This window comes from Lissotriton helveticus, chromosome 6 (assembly GCF_964261635.1).
Source record: "Lissotriton helveticus chromosome 6, aLisHel1.1, whole genome shotgun sequence".
Classification (NCBI taxonomy): domain Eukaryota; kingdom Metazoa; phylum Chordata; class Amphibia; order Caudata; family Salamandridae; genus Lissotriton; species Lissotriton helveticus.
In genome coordinates this window covers 1,439,918,692-1,439,934,297 of record NC_136067.1, presented here as the reverse complement: position 1 = coordinate 1,439,934,297, position 15,606 = coordinate 1,439,918,692, and the positions used below count along the sequence as shown (strand labels likewise).

Sequence of the window (15,606 nt, the reverse complement as noted above, 5' to 3'; positions counted from 1 at the left end):
TTCCACATTAGCTATACAAAGTCATCATCAAGTCATCAAGGCCACCATGTTCTACTGGTCAATCTTAAAATCTCCTATTTTGCTTTATTTAGATTAGGCTGCTCATATAGAATTGGGCCAATACTGATTAGACAGTTCAAGAAGCCTCTGTATAGCACATTTATATGTAATATCTAAGAATACCCTCGGCACACACATCAAAAACAACAAAATCGCTTCCATGAGAGATAAGGGAATTTGTGGCCAGGTGGCCAATTAGAATTTTTCCTTAGGGCTACTTTTTTGGGTCGACATTTGTTTCTGTACACTTGTGTCCACGTGTACAGTGAGAGGTGTCTATGATATATGTGGAAAAGAATTCAAGGAAGTGACTGTCCGGTGCATGAGTACACAACATGGAATGTGGAGGTAATCTAGACTATCACAGACTAGAAAGCATATGAAGCTGTGTCTTCCTGAGGACCATAATCAATGAATAAAAATTGTCTAGGCCAAATTGTAAGCAATGATTAAAGACCAGAAGGGCACAACACAACAGAGGGGATTAGAGGACAGATGGACCGACTGGACGATTAAGTGGTAAAAATTAGATTGAACTCTGCAAGTTGTGCGACTGCAGATCCAAGACAAAACACACGGAACTGGAAAACTGCCTGCAGAAACAACACCGAGAGGCAGAATCTGAACAAAGACTGAAGGTGGGAACATACTAGAATTCTTACAAAACATGTTTGGCAAGATATATTTTTTCAATACTGTGGGTGTTGATAGTGATGGCCCAAGAAGAGAGAGTATGGAACAAAGACTGAGGGACACACCTGCCAGAATGTCATGCTATTCAGCAGAAGAAGCTAATAATGAGATATTGAATGCCACAGCCCTGCTACAATACCATGCCTTAGCAATGCCCTAGTAGGGAATGGGGGGTATCTCTGTCATGTGACCTGCCACCAACACACAGTAGCATCATCTTTTTCCCTTCACTTACACTTGTTTACAACGATCAATTTAAGTCAATGAAGTGGTATGTGACTCCCCAGAAAGAACCGCAGTGACCAGATAACATGAGCTACTGTGAACACGCCCAGGCAGCCCAATCAAGAAAGCCTCCTCCTTTCTGCCATGCCCCATTGCCTCATCATCGAAAATCACTGATTTAACCACTCAGGTTATCCAAGTTGCACCCCAGAACCAACCGCAGCATTCATGTCGTGTGACCTTCCACCAATGTGTCCCAACACTCAACCAGGACAGCCTCCTCCTTCCTACCACTTCCCCTGTCGAAAGTCACCAATCCAGCCACAGACTAGACCCAATCAACAGCCCAAAAGGAACCAGAGGACCCCAGAAGCACATCTGTAGCTGAACAGAAACAAGGGCATCACCTGTTTGGGTATGTTAAGGCCATGAAAGGGCCTTGGGCCACAGCGAGTGCCTCCAGGGAAAGCATCCCCAATGTGCCTCACAAACAATACACTATGCCTAAATCCCATACTTAGTTTTGCACACACTAATATCACACTCACTAGACAAAAGCCCCAAAAGTTATTCACATCCCACGCACCAGCATTCAAACATCCCAAAAACAATGAATTCTACTCACACTCTTCAGATCTTTAAGTCCCTTTCTTTCCAGACATCACCATAGGTCATAATCTGAATACACTCTTCATTAAGGAATATTGCTCACTCACCAACACACATTGACATACATCTTGCACAACCTTGTCTTCTCTGGCTACTGCATACAATGCACCAACTGCCTCAAAGTCCCACCAATCCTGCAATCGGTCAACAAATGCATCATGATCAATTGCTTCTGCTATCTTCGCTTAGAAGATAAATGATAACAGTAAAATGAACAGCATTAAGTAGATATCCTTACTGTATCCAACCGTAGTCTCAGATCTGCTAAAAGAGGCCTGCTATCATCCCATCAATTCAGATGAAAGATATAGTGGCCACTCCCTTCAGCATCAGGGCACCTCCTCTGGAACTCACCACTAACAACCTTAGACTTGAAAAGGTCTACTTCTAATTCAGGAAATTCTTTAAGATAAAACATTTCACCCTAGCATTTGGATAATCCTGCCGTCTCAGAAAAGCCTATTACACGTTATCCTAGCCCACTGCTTGTGTGTACTGGTTGTATGCCTAAGATTACCCTTCCCCCTAGCACCTCAATTCTGGACATCTGCACACCCAAAGCTCTGCCATCATTGTGAAATCTTTAGTGGAATTATTAATCAAAATCCTGGTGAGCCCTTAATTGGGACCCATGACTACATCAAGCTTGCTTCTGATCACCCAATTGCTCCCATGCCTCAAGCCCTCTGAGGCCACCTTCACCATCACAGTGATTTGTAGTGCTTAATTAAAAAATAGAAATAAATAAATCCCCCATTGTCCCAATGCCAGACGGACAGCATGCCAACCTCCTTTCACAATATGAACACACTGCCATCCTTAACTCTCTCAAGGCCAAAACCCACAGCGATAACATTCCACCGCCATCCAACGTGACATTCTTTATGGACATGCCTTTAAATCCCACCTCAGTATCATCAATACTTCCCTCACCTAAAAAAAAACCTAACCATTACCCTAAACAGGTTGTATTATCCACTTCGGAAACAAAAAGACATCCTGGACTCTACATTCTGCCAGCTACCACCCATTCACTCACATTGTCTTTCATCGTAAACAGAAAGCAGTCTTCATTCAACTACAAGATCATATCAATAAGAATAACTCTTAACATACCTACAAATTTGGATTCAAACCACTTTGCAAGACAGAGACTGTCACCCTTCTGTTAGCCAATGCCTGACTCGTAATCACTGACAAGAATGACCACTGCTTTCTTTTCCTACCTACTCAAGCACAGCCTTTGAAACCAATGGTCATCAAGCACGACTCCACCTTCAAAATTATGCATGAGCTCTATGAGATGGTCCTCAAATTGTTCACCTTTTACCCAGTTAACTGCCACCAATGTGCCCAGCTTGTAGACGGATGAACCCAGAAATTCTAGGTCTCATGATCATCTTCAATATCTCCATAAAATAACATGGAACCTTACTCAGCAACAATAGCAGCAAGGTCTATCAATACTGTGATGTAAGGATTTGCGTCCATTATATGGTATGGCTGTGAAGCCTTACCGTAGAATACACTCACAAAAACTGTCTTTGATCCAGTCAGGCTCGTTTGAACAACCTTAAGCTCAACCCTGAGTAAGTATGGCTTTCGAGTAGAAAGGTTTGATCAAAGGAACTTAGAAAGGAACTTAGTGTAAAGCATTTGATAGTACCACACAACGAAATAAGAAAGCCATACAACACGAAAGTAACACAACACCAATTTAAAAAATAGATGATATCTTTATGAATTTTTAGAGACCTTGATGAGCAAAATCCACCAGAGGGCTCGGGAGATGCAGATTTTTAATTCAACCACAAACAATCACTGTTCAACAAAAAGTTTGGAAACTTCTCAAAAGTTTGACTACTTCAGTCTGGCTTTGGCGACTAAATCCAATAGGATGAAGACCTGGGGGCTAAAGGGTATATTTGACAGTTACTTTGCCACCAGAGCGTTTTCTAGTCTAGTTCCAAACTTTATGGTATGACCGCCTTAGACTTTAATGGAGTGGTCCTGATGCTGTGAATACCGGAGGAAAATATGCTCCAATTATGGTGCGATCGACTGGGTTGCCTTTGTGGTTGTTCCTTTGGTCACAGGTTGCGTGGGGCGACTTGGGCCACAGAAGTCGAAGTCCCTTGAAGTCCTCTTTGAGACCCTGGAAGGCCAGCTGCAGCTGGGCTACTGGTCTCTGTATACCTTGGCTAAAATTAAAACCTTTAGTGGGAGCATGTGTCCCTCTTGGGCGACCAATCCCGAATTTGATGGGACTCCTGGGTCCGGCTGATTTGGGTGCAACTCTTTGGCCATCGGGGGAGAAAGCATACCAAGGTCTGGGGAGGTATCCAGACCACTGGCATCACCCAACTCCTCTCCCCAGTCCGGCTCCTCAAGTTCCTCTTTTAGAGGGTCAACAGACCCCTCGCAGTCCTCCTCGCCCTCCTCTGGCTGCCACTTAGGGTGGTAGGAAACGCCAGGGATAAACAGTGGTACAAAAGTACCCTCTGGCTTCGTTACAGACGTCCGTCCGGCGCAGTGTCCAAATTGGGGATGAGCCTGGGGTCGACGCCGGTTTGGGGAGCAACCGAAGTCGGAGGCTTCATCACTGGAATCGGTGCCGGGGAAGGTACAGTGAGGTCGACCGGCGCCGATCTGGAACCATGGCTGGATCCTTGGGGACCCTGTGTTGCCGAGGCCGGAGCCGCCAGCACCAAAGGCCTGGGCCCCCAGCCGAGCATGTGGGGCCCGAAGGCAAGCCTGTAGAGTCAGGCTGCCCAAATATGCTTTGCAGCGCTTCGTAAAGTGCATGAAGCTGGGCAGGGGAAGCTCCCACTCGGGGAAAAGGAGGGAAGCGCGGAGCCATCCCAGCGGGCTCCGAGAAAGATGCTGGAGAGTGGCGACACTCCGGGTCCCGCGTCGCGTTGGCCGACGGACAGGGAGAAGGAGAAGAGCGACGATGCTTCTTCAACTTCTTCTTGTGCTTCGACTTACCCGAGGAGTGCGAAGACTTAAGAGGATGAATGGTGGTGATTCCGCAAGCAGGCCTGCAACCTTCCCCTCGACCAGGACATTTAATGGCACAGAGCGGACTGCCGGGCCTCCAAAAGCTTTCGGGACTGTACCCGCAAAGACTTCGGTTACAGGGCCCGGCAGTCAGAGCACGACTTTGGGTCGTGGTTGCGCTCGAGGCACCAGAGACACACGAGGTGCGGAGGGTGACCGACATCAACTTGTGACAGGAGTCACAGGGCTTGAAACCAGGCCGAAGGCTGGACATCCCTCGTGCACCAGGAATCAAAGACTCAAAAAGATGTCGACAGAAGTCAAAAAAGGGTTAGTCAAAAAGTGACTAAGGGACACGTTCTCTCTGGATTTGTGCTGGCTGACGTGGAAAAAGAAAAAAATTACATCAGCGAGCAGGGGCGGCGTCTTAGTAGACACGACGTCATCCCAGCGATCATGACGCCGACAAGTGCGGAGTCGACCGATGCCACCTATCGACGCGCAGGGGTACCGCTATGAAAAAATGTCTCTGGATCCAGTCTGATGCCTGGGGATAATTCTATGGTAAGGAATCTATAACCAATGGTTTCTTCCACAAAATATTTTACTAAATGATGCTTCAAAGAAAAAGTATCTAAAATATCACAGTAGTTTAGCAAAAAGTTTTTTTTCCATGTTGCTTTTTTTGGGAACACTTTATGTTAGAAGCAAAGATCCTACAACCTTGCTTTCAAGCTTCTGCAAATATTTGCATCTAATCAAAGAGCATTCTGGGGGCAGGATACGTACCTCATATTGTTAAACTTTGCAAATGTGTGAAGACATTTTGATATTGAAACCACTGCCAGTATCGCATTCTGAACTTATAACATTCATTAGAATGCTGACCCTAATAATAATGTTTTTGCATTAATGAACCATAAATTCAAGTTCAAACAGCACTAACATATGTACACAAATATTACCTTATCTGCAGACAATGGCCTTTCCTGATCTATAATGTGGTACTGTAACTGGCAGCCAAAGAGTTTGGGCCGTCTTGTCCTAAGGGCAAATTAGCATGCAAAGTTGTTGTCCTTAAACCCAAACAATATGTCCTGGGCGTCAACAAACAGAAATCCCAACTTTAGAGATATGGAACACTGCTTGGGGGGTGAACAGAGCAGCAGCAGACGATGTCCCTAATGAATAGTGGTGCTGAATTTCGGTTACATGAGAAGGGAATTGTAAGGGGGAATAGAGCCAGTTAACTGCAACATTATGCCGCATTGAGATCCTTTGCTAATGAGCAGGAAATGCATGAACACCATTGATCAGTTCAACCAGGCTGGAAAAGGTCAGCAGTAGCCGATATGTTAAGGCTTGGTGAGGAGCACTCTGGGACAGGGGGAGGGTGAAGAATGTTTGCCAGGGCAAAGTAGTATGCAAAAGGAGAGTACATCGGCCATGGTGTCGAAGAATTGGGCCTTGCCATCCCCAACACCCAGGGATTGGAAGGGTACAACATACCATACTTGAGTCCATGCTTACGGAGCAGAGCTTTGACATCGTGGAACTTTTGCATTGCCTCTGAATGGCGAGCGTAAAGTCAGGATAAATGGAGATCGTGGAAAGGGAAGTGTGGCTTTGATTTAGGTTAAAGCAGACACTAGAGTGTCAGGCATTTGTATAATCAAGTCTGGGAAGCACCATGGTCAGTGTGTACTTCATGTCTAAAGTTGTCTGGTTGACAAAAGCCTGTGAAAGGACCTAAAAAAACTACTCCTCCAAAGCACAGTTTCCCAGGTCCTCTTCTTATAGCAATACACATGAACTGATGTTAAATAATAATTGTGGAACTCCGTAATATTCTGAACTGGTGCAAACATAACATTGGGGTGTATTTAACAAACATTAAAGGTTTCAAAGACAACAGCTCTCAAGCAAGACATATCATTTTTAAGATTACCACAATCAGCCAACACGTAGGACCCATTGGTCACTTTAATGGTTAACTTTATCTGCTTGTATCAACAGAGGTAAGATGGAACAAGACAGTGGGTCTAGGTCTTGTAACAAGCACCCCACCATCTACATATCCAGGCAAATGAGGTTTTGCTTTCATAGCTTTAATATTGGTTTACAAACGCTTTTTGCATTTCATTTAAAATCTCCAGAAACTACAGTGGGCAAACTTAAGCATGTTTCCTTGAATTGGATCTAATTGTTACATTTGCATTGTAGCTGAAAATGGGCTGGCGTGCGAACAGCAAACCATATCTAAACATATAAGATTCCATGTAAATCAAGGAAAAATAATGTGAGTGACATTGTCAGTTTTGCTGCTGAAAGCCGTTGAAGGGGATGGGTCCAATAATATTAAGTAGAGAAAAGTACACCATTTGCCTACACCAGAAAATAAAAACATAAAACTATTTTTTTAAAAGACCATTTTACTTATGTATTTGCACAAAAAAAGAATGAACTCTCAAAATGGCTACAGCAAACAAATGAGTAGAGTCTGGCAAAATTGAACTGTAACTAATTTATGAACTGAGGTAAGAGGAGCATTTTAAGTCTATTGATTTGGTAAAATTAACTTTTTATAAACAAACATCAATAGGCTTACCATCTGCAGCTTGAACGATGGGGATCGACCTATAGGATGTCCAACAGGGCTGAAGCTTCCTGTAAATACAGTGCACAATCAGACTGAATAGTTAGGCAATTGACATCTGTATCATTTATTTTAATCTTCAAGAACAAAACACCACCCAAATGACAAATAACAGCAGCAAAGCACTGAAAGTAAACTGACATTTCTATTTGAAGCACACTGGCTTTTACTTGAATTGTCCATCAATCAATGCAAATAATAAAATGTATGTAACAAAATACAAATAACACAGAAAATTATAATACCTGTCCAAACTTGACCACAACAAGCATTTGCAATGCAATAGGGCTCGCATTTACCCGAGTTAAAGCTATTTGGCATTGTAAATGACAATGCCCTTTCTTAATGTTTTAAAAACGAAAATAAAAATAAAAGGCATTGTTATTTGCAATGTCAATAGCTCAAACTCGCGTAAATGCAAGACCTATTGCATTGCAAATGCTTGTTAGATTAGTGAGTAGAAACACTCTCTTTCAGCCTGCGCGGCAAATTAATTAAATAAACAAGCGCGGCCGCTACAGTGAAAGCGGACTGCGCTGCAAATTTTAAAAAAATTGTCCTTACCGACTTATGAAGGAGACCGTGTAACGCCACAAGTAAAAGGTCCAGTCCTCATGGGAGGTAACAAATGGCGATAGGGCGGTAACAAGGAGGGACTAACAAGCCTCATTATCAATCGGAAGCCAGCATTTACCAAGGACAATGACACCAGCCAAGCAAAAATATGGATGGAGAGAAGGCGAGGCATCCACAGCATACTCAACTAAAGCATGCCTCGTAGAGCGAGCAGCATATGCGCGCTGCCGCTAGGCTCGACCTAAAAAGCATAGCATTTACAACCATAGTTGAAACCCACACTCTGGACATTCACCATATTCTCTGTAGCATTAGGCTAAGGGGTAGAAGCCAGACAGGGGACAGGTGGAGGGGAGGGTTGCCCATGCAAAATCCCTAGAACACCCACTAACTTAATCTTCTGGATATTATAATGTAATTTGCATTGCATTTCATACTCTGGAATAGCATGTAAAACTATTTGTACAGAAGAGTAGAGAGAAGGTGTCCAGGTTGTTAATGCAAAGTCAGCACACTCATATCTCACAGCAGAGAAGCGAAGGAGGTACCTTAACTTAGCAAAACATATTCAATGTTGGGAAATAATGAAATAGTGAGCAAACGAAAAAACCTGCTAAAGTTACTAAAATGGGTTGCCCATTCCATCAACAATATGCCGGAATGAGCTGAGTGGCAGGAACCTGCATTGAAATTGACAATGTGTACAGATTTCCGTGCATCTGCTTCTAAAAGTAAGAATATTTTGTTGAGTGCAGTGTTTAGTATTCCACTTGTTTTATGGTAAATGCAGTAAATGTACAAAAAGTGGTTCCCATACACTGTGACTTTGGATTCAAGCTAGCCTGGCTGATGAGTAGCGATACCTAGAAACCGGTCACAGGATGCTTGTTTCCGGTACAGGGAGGACCTAACCTGGCAGTTCAGGCTGGCCTGTTCCCATAGGGAGCAGGGTCAAGATTGATTTGCATGTGGCTGGATCCAACTGGATGGTTTGGTGAGCAAAAAAACCCAGCAATAAACAAGATGGATTAAACCCAGATCTGTGACTGGGGGTAAATGTTTGATTTGTTCAGCATTCAATCCATCATTTAGTCTTTTTGCTACCGGAGTTGCAAGAGCATCAGACAACCTTTTTGGGGGTGGTGGGATGTTGGTGTATCGGAGAAGTAAGGACAAAGCATATACTGTACAAGTTCACAAATCGCTCTGCAAAAATGGAGAGTAAACTAATAAACAAAGTGTTCTACTGCGTTTTGAGCGGAAGGTGAAAATTTGGGGGATTAACAAAGAATATCAGCTATAGTCCTGGAACAGTTATAAATTAACAGGGGAACTCCTGCTTGCTAGGATTTTCTGATGCATAATTTCCATTATGGTAAAGTCACACAAAATAGTATCACACATAACATTTTACTTTTTTCATATGGAAAATATTTTCTCTCGGGTAAACATTTTTTTTGCCATAAACCATCTGAAAAGAGTAGGTTTAGGTGTGTACATGAGTTGGGAAACTAAATTGGAAATATCTGTGAATAACAACTATATTATGACTTTCTGGGTCTTTACAAAAGGTTCTACACCCATCGCATATGCTCCACTCCCCACACCCAGGTTCGCAACCATAACTTACAATGGTGGAAAATCCTCCACAGTGGCAGTTGTTCTACCAAAATACTATTTTACTATTCTAGAATTTCACTATTCCAGATTTGTGCATGAGAACATGGATACTCAAAAAATGAATGTGAGTCAGGCCTTAAATATATAAGCTGGCCTAAGAGTTTTTGCATTTAGTTTACATAACTAAATACTTATTAAGGTGAGTCCACTCACCAGAAATTTGTCTTTCCAAAGTAACTCATTTCACCGGTCTATGTGTTTTTCAAAAACATTGTTACATTTTAAATACCCTTTAGTAGACCCAGTGGTTATCACCCAAGAGCAAGGCACTGGTCTTGTGACAGATAGGGCCCGATTCACAGAACTAACTTAAGACAAAATCCTAAATTTACTATCATTTTGGTATTCACAGAAGGCACTTACTCAATTTGGTATTCACAGAAGGCACTTACTCATTTCGGTATTCACAGAAAGAGTCCTAACTTTAGGACTCCTAAATGTCTTCTGTGAATACCGAAAGTCTTAAAGTTACGATTTTTCTCAGTTAGGAGTCCTAAAGTTAGGGGTCCTAACGTTATTACTCGTGAACTTAGAAAAATCCTAACTTTAAGACTTTCGGTATTCACAGAAGGCATTTACGAGTCCTAAAGTTAGGACTCCTAACTTCTGTGACTTCCGAAATGAGTAAGTGCCTTCTGTGAAGACCAAAATGAGTAAGTGCCTTCTGTGAATACCAAAATGGTAGTAAGTTTAGGATTTTGTCTTAAGTTAGTTCTGTGAATCGGGCCCATAGTTTCCATCATAACTGTCCTTTAGTGGACTGTACAATTCAGTAAGTGTATTGTTTTCAAAGCTAGTTCGAGAGAGTGGCACAGCAATCTAATCTCTACTACTTTGAACCTACTCATGGAGACAAACGCCCGGTGTTGCATATTGGGATGTCGATGTTTTTTCCTGGAGCCCGATTGAGGAAGGATTACTAACCCTGAGCTCAGTGAAACTGCTATAGAGTTTAGAGGAATTAGTTATCAACAGGCCCAGGTGGGCGGACTAAACATGGGCACATCATCCACAAGTGATATGAATATGAGGAACAGGTGGTCTCGGCAGGAACACGGGCTTCACGGTGAGGAGGTCTGATATAAGAGAGGGTTCATTCCTTGAGACTTGGGATCCTGAGCCTGCTGCCTCTTAGCTGAACGATATATGAGAAAGAACACAACTTACCTGGGACCTGCTTCCATTGTGCACATGGGCAGGGAGACCAGAGGCTCCCTGCCTCCATTTCTAGCCTTCACCTACTGGATCAGGTAACTTCAGTATGCAATCCACTGCTGACCAGCAATGGACTGTAAAGGTCACTGTTGTCATTTTCACCCTAAGCTGACAGGGAGTGAGTTAGAAGACCCCAGAGGTGAGAAAGTCTTGTCACGTGGATCAGTCATCCGTTGTGGGGCCCAGAATGGGTAGTCCTTCGTCAATGAAACTTTTTGTTTGGACTACAATTAATGCCAAACTTATCAGATTTCAACCCAAAGTGTAGTGATGCAGAAAATGTTGCCTGCACAGCGTGTACACCTGCTTAAGGTTCGTTATAGCAAGTTGTCAATTTTTGGCCCCAGCTCAGCACACAGACAATCACGCATGTGGGCTGGTGGTAGTTTTGTGACACGGATGGAGAACCAGTGTGGGCTCTATGGTCTCAATTAGCATCCTGTGTGCACCCCATTTACCACGTGCGACTAGTGTCAGTTTACCAGGCTGTAAAAGACTGACAGTGGGATCAGTAAAATCAATTATAATGGCAGAACAGGCCTTTTTCTCTGTTGTTGCCCCAAGGAGTTGCCTACTGGCCTCTCCCATCTTTATAAAGCTGTCTGCCGGTCCCCTGTAACTGAGTCCTTCGCTCATCCATGTGGGGACATGTATGTCTTGTGTGTACCTTTATGAATGTGTAGAGAATAAATGTATGGAGTGCACGTGACACAGGCGGCAATAACCACATGGTAATCCATTTTGCATTTGCTACATCCAACTGGTAATTAAGATGGAGGGTTTGATTACGTCCACACAGCTGATGTGAACTGCAGTGCTCGCTGTCAGAATATTCCAGAGATGCTTTTCATGGGTCGGCCTTTTCGGTGTGGAAGAGAGGGGATAGGGGGTCCCTTTTAGGTAGTTTCCTCTGTCCTTTCGTGGCCTAATGTACACCGAAAGGGATACCCACCTCTCCCACCCACCCCCTATCTCCCACAGGTAAACAGGCAGTTAAGTGCAACAGCCTCCCTTTCTTTTGACAGGATACTCCCAAGCTCCACCTAGCGCCTTTTGACAAAGACATCAGTGGGAGCAGTATGAGTGGAAAGAGCAAAAAGGGAATAACTGCCCAGAACCACTCACTGACTGTTGGAATACACAACTATGGTCTGCAACTTCACTATAAAAATTGGGCAGAAAATGTCAGCCCGGGTGACAATTATATCTCTACCAGAATCCTTGGTCCCACATCAGTGACGACTTAGGAACTCTTCTGTGCTCCATGGTTGATGTATCCATTAAGAATTCTCCTTTCCAGGTTCAGGATCAACGACTGAAAAGTCTGATACCCTGCCATGAGATGCGGCTTTGGAAACTGCCTTGAAGGAAGGAATGAGCTGCCTGAATGGTGAGAATGGGTATTGGAGATGTCCTTGCAGCACAAGAGTTCATGTGGCAAGGAACTGGAAAGCAGATGGATCCCAAGAGGAGGTGCACCACTCACAAAGAAGGGTGAGGTCTGGGTGACCCCACTGCAGTGTCTTACCCATAGAAGTGCCAGAGTTACAGAGCTATTAATGAAGACCCCAAATTGCTTAGTATAAGATCCTACTAGAAGGTACCCTGCAAAAGCGAGAGAAGTCTAACAACTTTTAACTGCAGTTGCACCAGATGGTACTGTGATAAAAAAGGAAGGCAGCCTATGCCATTGGATTTCACGCGACTCATAAATGCAACTTGAGTGGGCTCCTAGCTTTGCCTGGGTGGGCAGCATTGTCTGGATCCAAGGACGAACCTATGAAGCAGGTCTTACCTGACTAAAAGCAGTGCAACCGAAACATAGCTACCGGTACTAGCACTGTTCACAATTCCCGGATAAAGCATATGCTGGGATGTCTACTGCAGACCTCAACCACGGTTGACTTGGACAGAGAGAAGAGCAGCTGAGTTAAGGTTGGTGAGCCATGCACCGACTATACAACCTTGAGCAGAAGGGCGCTGACCATTGGCCTGCAAGAATCATCACCAAGGACATAATGGTACTGTGCCATAGTGACCTCAAAGAACAGGGGCCAACACCACATACACCTGTCCTTGGGGAATAATTCAGACCGTACTACAGATTAGTTACTAAATAACAATAAACATATTGCTTACAAAACCCTCTGCTGAATATGTACAGCAATTGCATTGTGTTAGTATTAAAGTACTTTTTTTTTCTTTTTCAAAGTAATTTACTGGCTTGACAGTCGTTTACTATTTGTCATCAGATGCGTTATTGAGTCTCTTGGACTGCTCAACATCACTATCCAGATGGTCTAATCATAAAGGGTAGTACTTGGCACTCACTTATGGACTCAATAGTTTTCAGACCCAATAATTTTAGGCCTGGACACCCTTGCAACGGGAATTGGGGTTATTTGGCCTAGCATTATGACCAAATCGATATCAAGGCCTTAGTGTAAAGTTATAAGAAAATACTCAGAGGAAAAACGAATTAGAAAGCTTCTCGGATGTAAAAACAAGAAAAGGGACAATTGGCAACTAGAAATGTCAGAGATGTGGAGCGAAGGGGCGTATCATACCAAGAGGAAGGTGGTGTGAGTGGGAATAGTTTTCTGTTTTCTTATGCCCTGAGCAACTTTTGCTGCCTGGTGTGACATTGCCTTGTGCATATGGATGACATCTACATGCCCATTTGGGCCAGTCTTTACTTTCTAAGGTAACTTGTAATAAAAACCCCAGACATTTTCTTAGAGAGTCATAATGGGAGCTGTTCACTTTGACCGTAAGAGCTGCCCACCACTTCCCTGACCCAAATTGACTGCCACCCCTGGCAAAGCCTACTGCCATGGGACGGATTTTATTACAGAATGGATGCAGAAAATGCTTTGAATCATTTGTATGATCTCCCAATATCACTGTATGCCACACTATTGTTAGTTTGGTGCATTTATAAATTTGTTTTTGCAATTTGAATACAAAGCAGCAAGTTGCATTACGCAGGATTGTTACCTATTGTTATATGCAAGAAGCTTTATACTCCTATTTTTGCTTTGCACACAGGTATTTTCAGCCAAGAACTTGTACAAAAAAAAGAAAACCCAAAATTACAAGTGCCAGAATTAATTCACAAAGCATGGCTGGGTGGGCAACTCACCTGCCTGCTTTGCCAATGCTTGTTTTCGTTTTGTAAATATTTTGTAAAACATTATTACAAAATGGCCGCTCATATGTGTACTTGTACGCAAACGCACAAATTGCCATCTCCAAATGGCTTCACTAATAAAGTTATACAAAAAACATTCAAAGATGCCACACATACATATACATAAGAGACACATACTCAAACTGGAAAGGCACGGGGAGCAAAAAAAGATGGATTTAGGCCCAGATCTCTGTACTGGGGTGAATGTATGATATTGTTCTGCATTCTGTCCATCAGTTGTTCTTTTTGCACACATACATACAAGCATGCACATGCATAGGTGGCTATATTTAAATGGGATTCACTGGAGATAAAACATTTACAAAATGGTTCCACTTGCATTAGGACAAATGCACATACATAGGCAGCGTGTTCTGATCTGAATGGGTTCTATTTGTTTGACCCGTAAAGAGCAAATATTACAAACTAGCTCTTTGGACCAGAACTTTGTCAATTCCCAACAAACTTGTGCTGATTTAGAGGCATATTTTCAATTAGCATGCCATTTCAAATCAAAAGTAATTTGCACCATCACATCTGGATGGCTGGGGCTTTATGTGAACCAGTGGGCCGTAAGAGCACTGCATCCCCAACCTTCGAATATCAGGCTTGTGATGGACTTTTTGTCTTTCCTTGTCATATCTCACAGGACCCCGCGTCTGTGACAGACTGAGGACAAAGAACGAGACCCAGAAAGAACCGAGGCACAAAAATAAGTTCATAATAGAGAAATAGAGATAGGACTATTGATTACAGCTTACTACACACATACAGGCACATGCATCTTTGTTGGCTTTTGCGATTTCTTAATTGCGATTTTTAAGGAATCGCAATTAAGAAATCGCAAAAGCCTATGCATGAAGAAATCGCTGAAAAATTTGCGATTTCTAAACATTCCTTAATTGCGACTCGCAAATTGCGAGTCGCAATTAAGGAATACCTCCCCATTCATTCCTATGGGCCTAGAGGCCCATAGGAATGAATGGGAAGACATTCTCAATTTGAGATTAGCAATTAGCGAATCGCAAATTGAGATTGCGATTTCAAGGGTGCAGGGGTATCCAAAGGACACCCTGTTGCACCACTGAAATTAATCTGTGCACATATGTTGTGCACACACATGCCCTAAGGGCATGTGTGTGCACAACATGAAACTTTGAAAAATGCACAAAAGTGCATTTTTCAAAGTTTTTGCAAATTACCATGAGGTTCAACCTCATGGTAATTTGCTCCCCCTAATTGTGAAATCGCTATTTTTAAAACTTTCATGCATTGCATTTAAGGAATCGCAAAATGCGATTCCTTAAATGCAATTGCAATTTGAGATCTTGCAAATATCTGCGAATTCTCAAATTGCGAACGCCTTCACCCTTGATGCATCCCAAAAGCTGATTTTGCGATCGCAAACGGCCGATTTTTGCGATTCGCACCGTTTGCGATCGCAAAAAGCTTTGATGCATGTGCCTGATAGTGTCGTAAGAAAAAGACCACCTTAAGGGTACTCTTGTCTTAAACAAAAAAGTAGCATGCATTAAACTAAATTTGTACACACAACACCTTTGAAATATTGTGAATATCTCAGAAACGCGTCTGCGGGCACACTGCATACACCAGCACTTGACATTGCAGAAACACCTGTGGC

At 43.0% G+C, this 15,606-nt stretch overlaps 1 protein-coding gene across 4 annotated transcripts in view; it reads right to left on the bottom strand.

Annotated features, from left to right (window-relative positions):
* Nucleotides 1–15,606, bottom strand: part of AHI1 (Abelson helper integration site 1) — an 862,008-nt gene that overhangs the window by 164,827 nt on the left and 681,575 nt on the right. For all 4 annotated transcript variants that reach the window (XM_078649231.1, XM_078649230.1, XM_078649229.1 and 1 more), the window contains exon 20: nt 7,256–7,314. In XM_078649231.1, the coding sequence (XP_078505357.1) occupies nt 7,256–7,314 (59 nt within the window). The remainder of the gene's footprint in view (nt 1–7,255; nt 7,315–15,606) is intronic.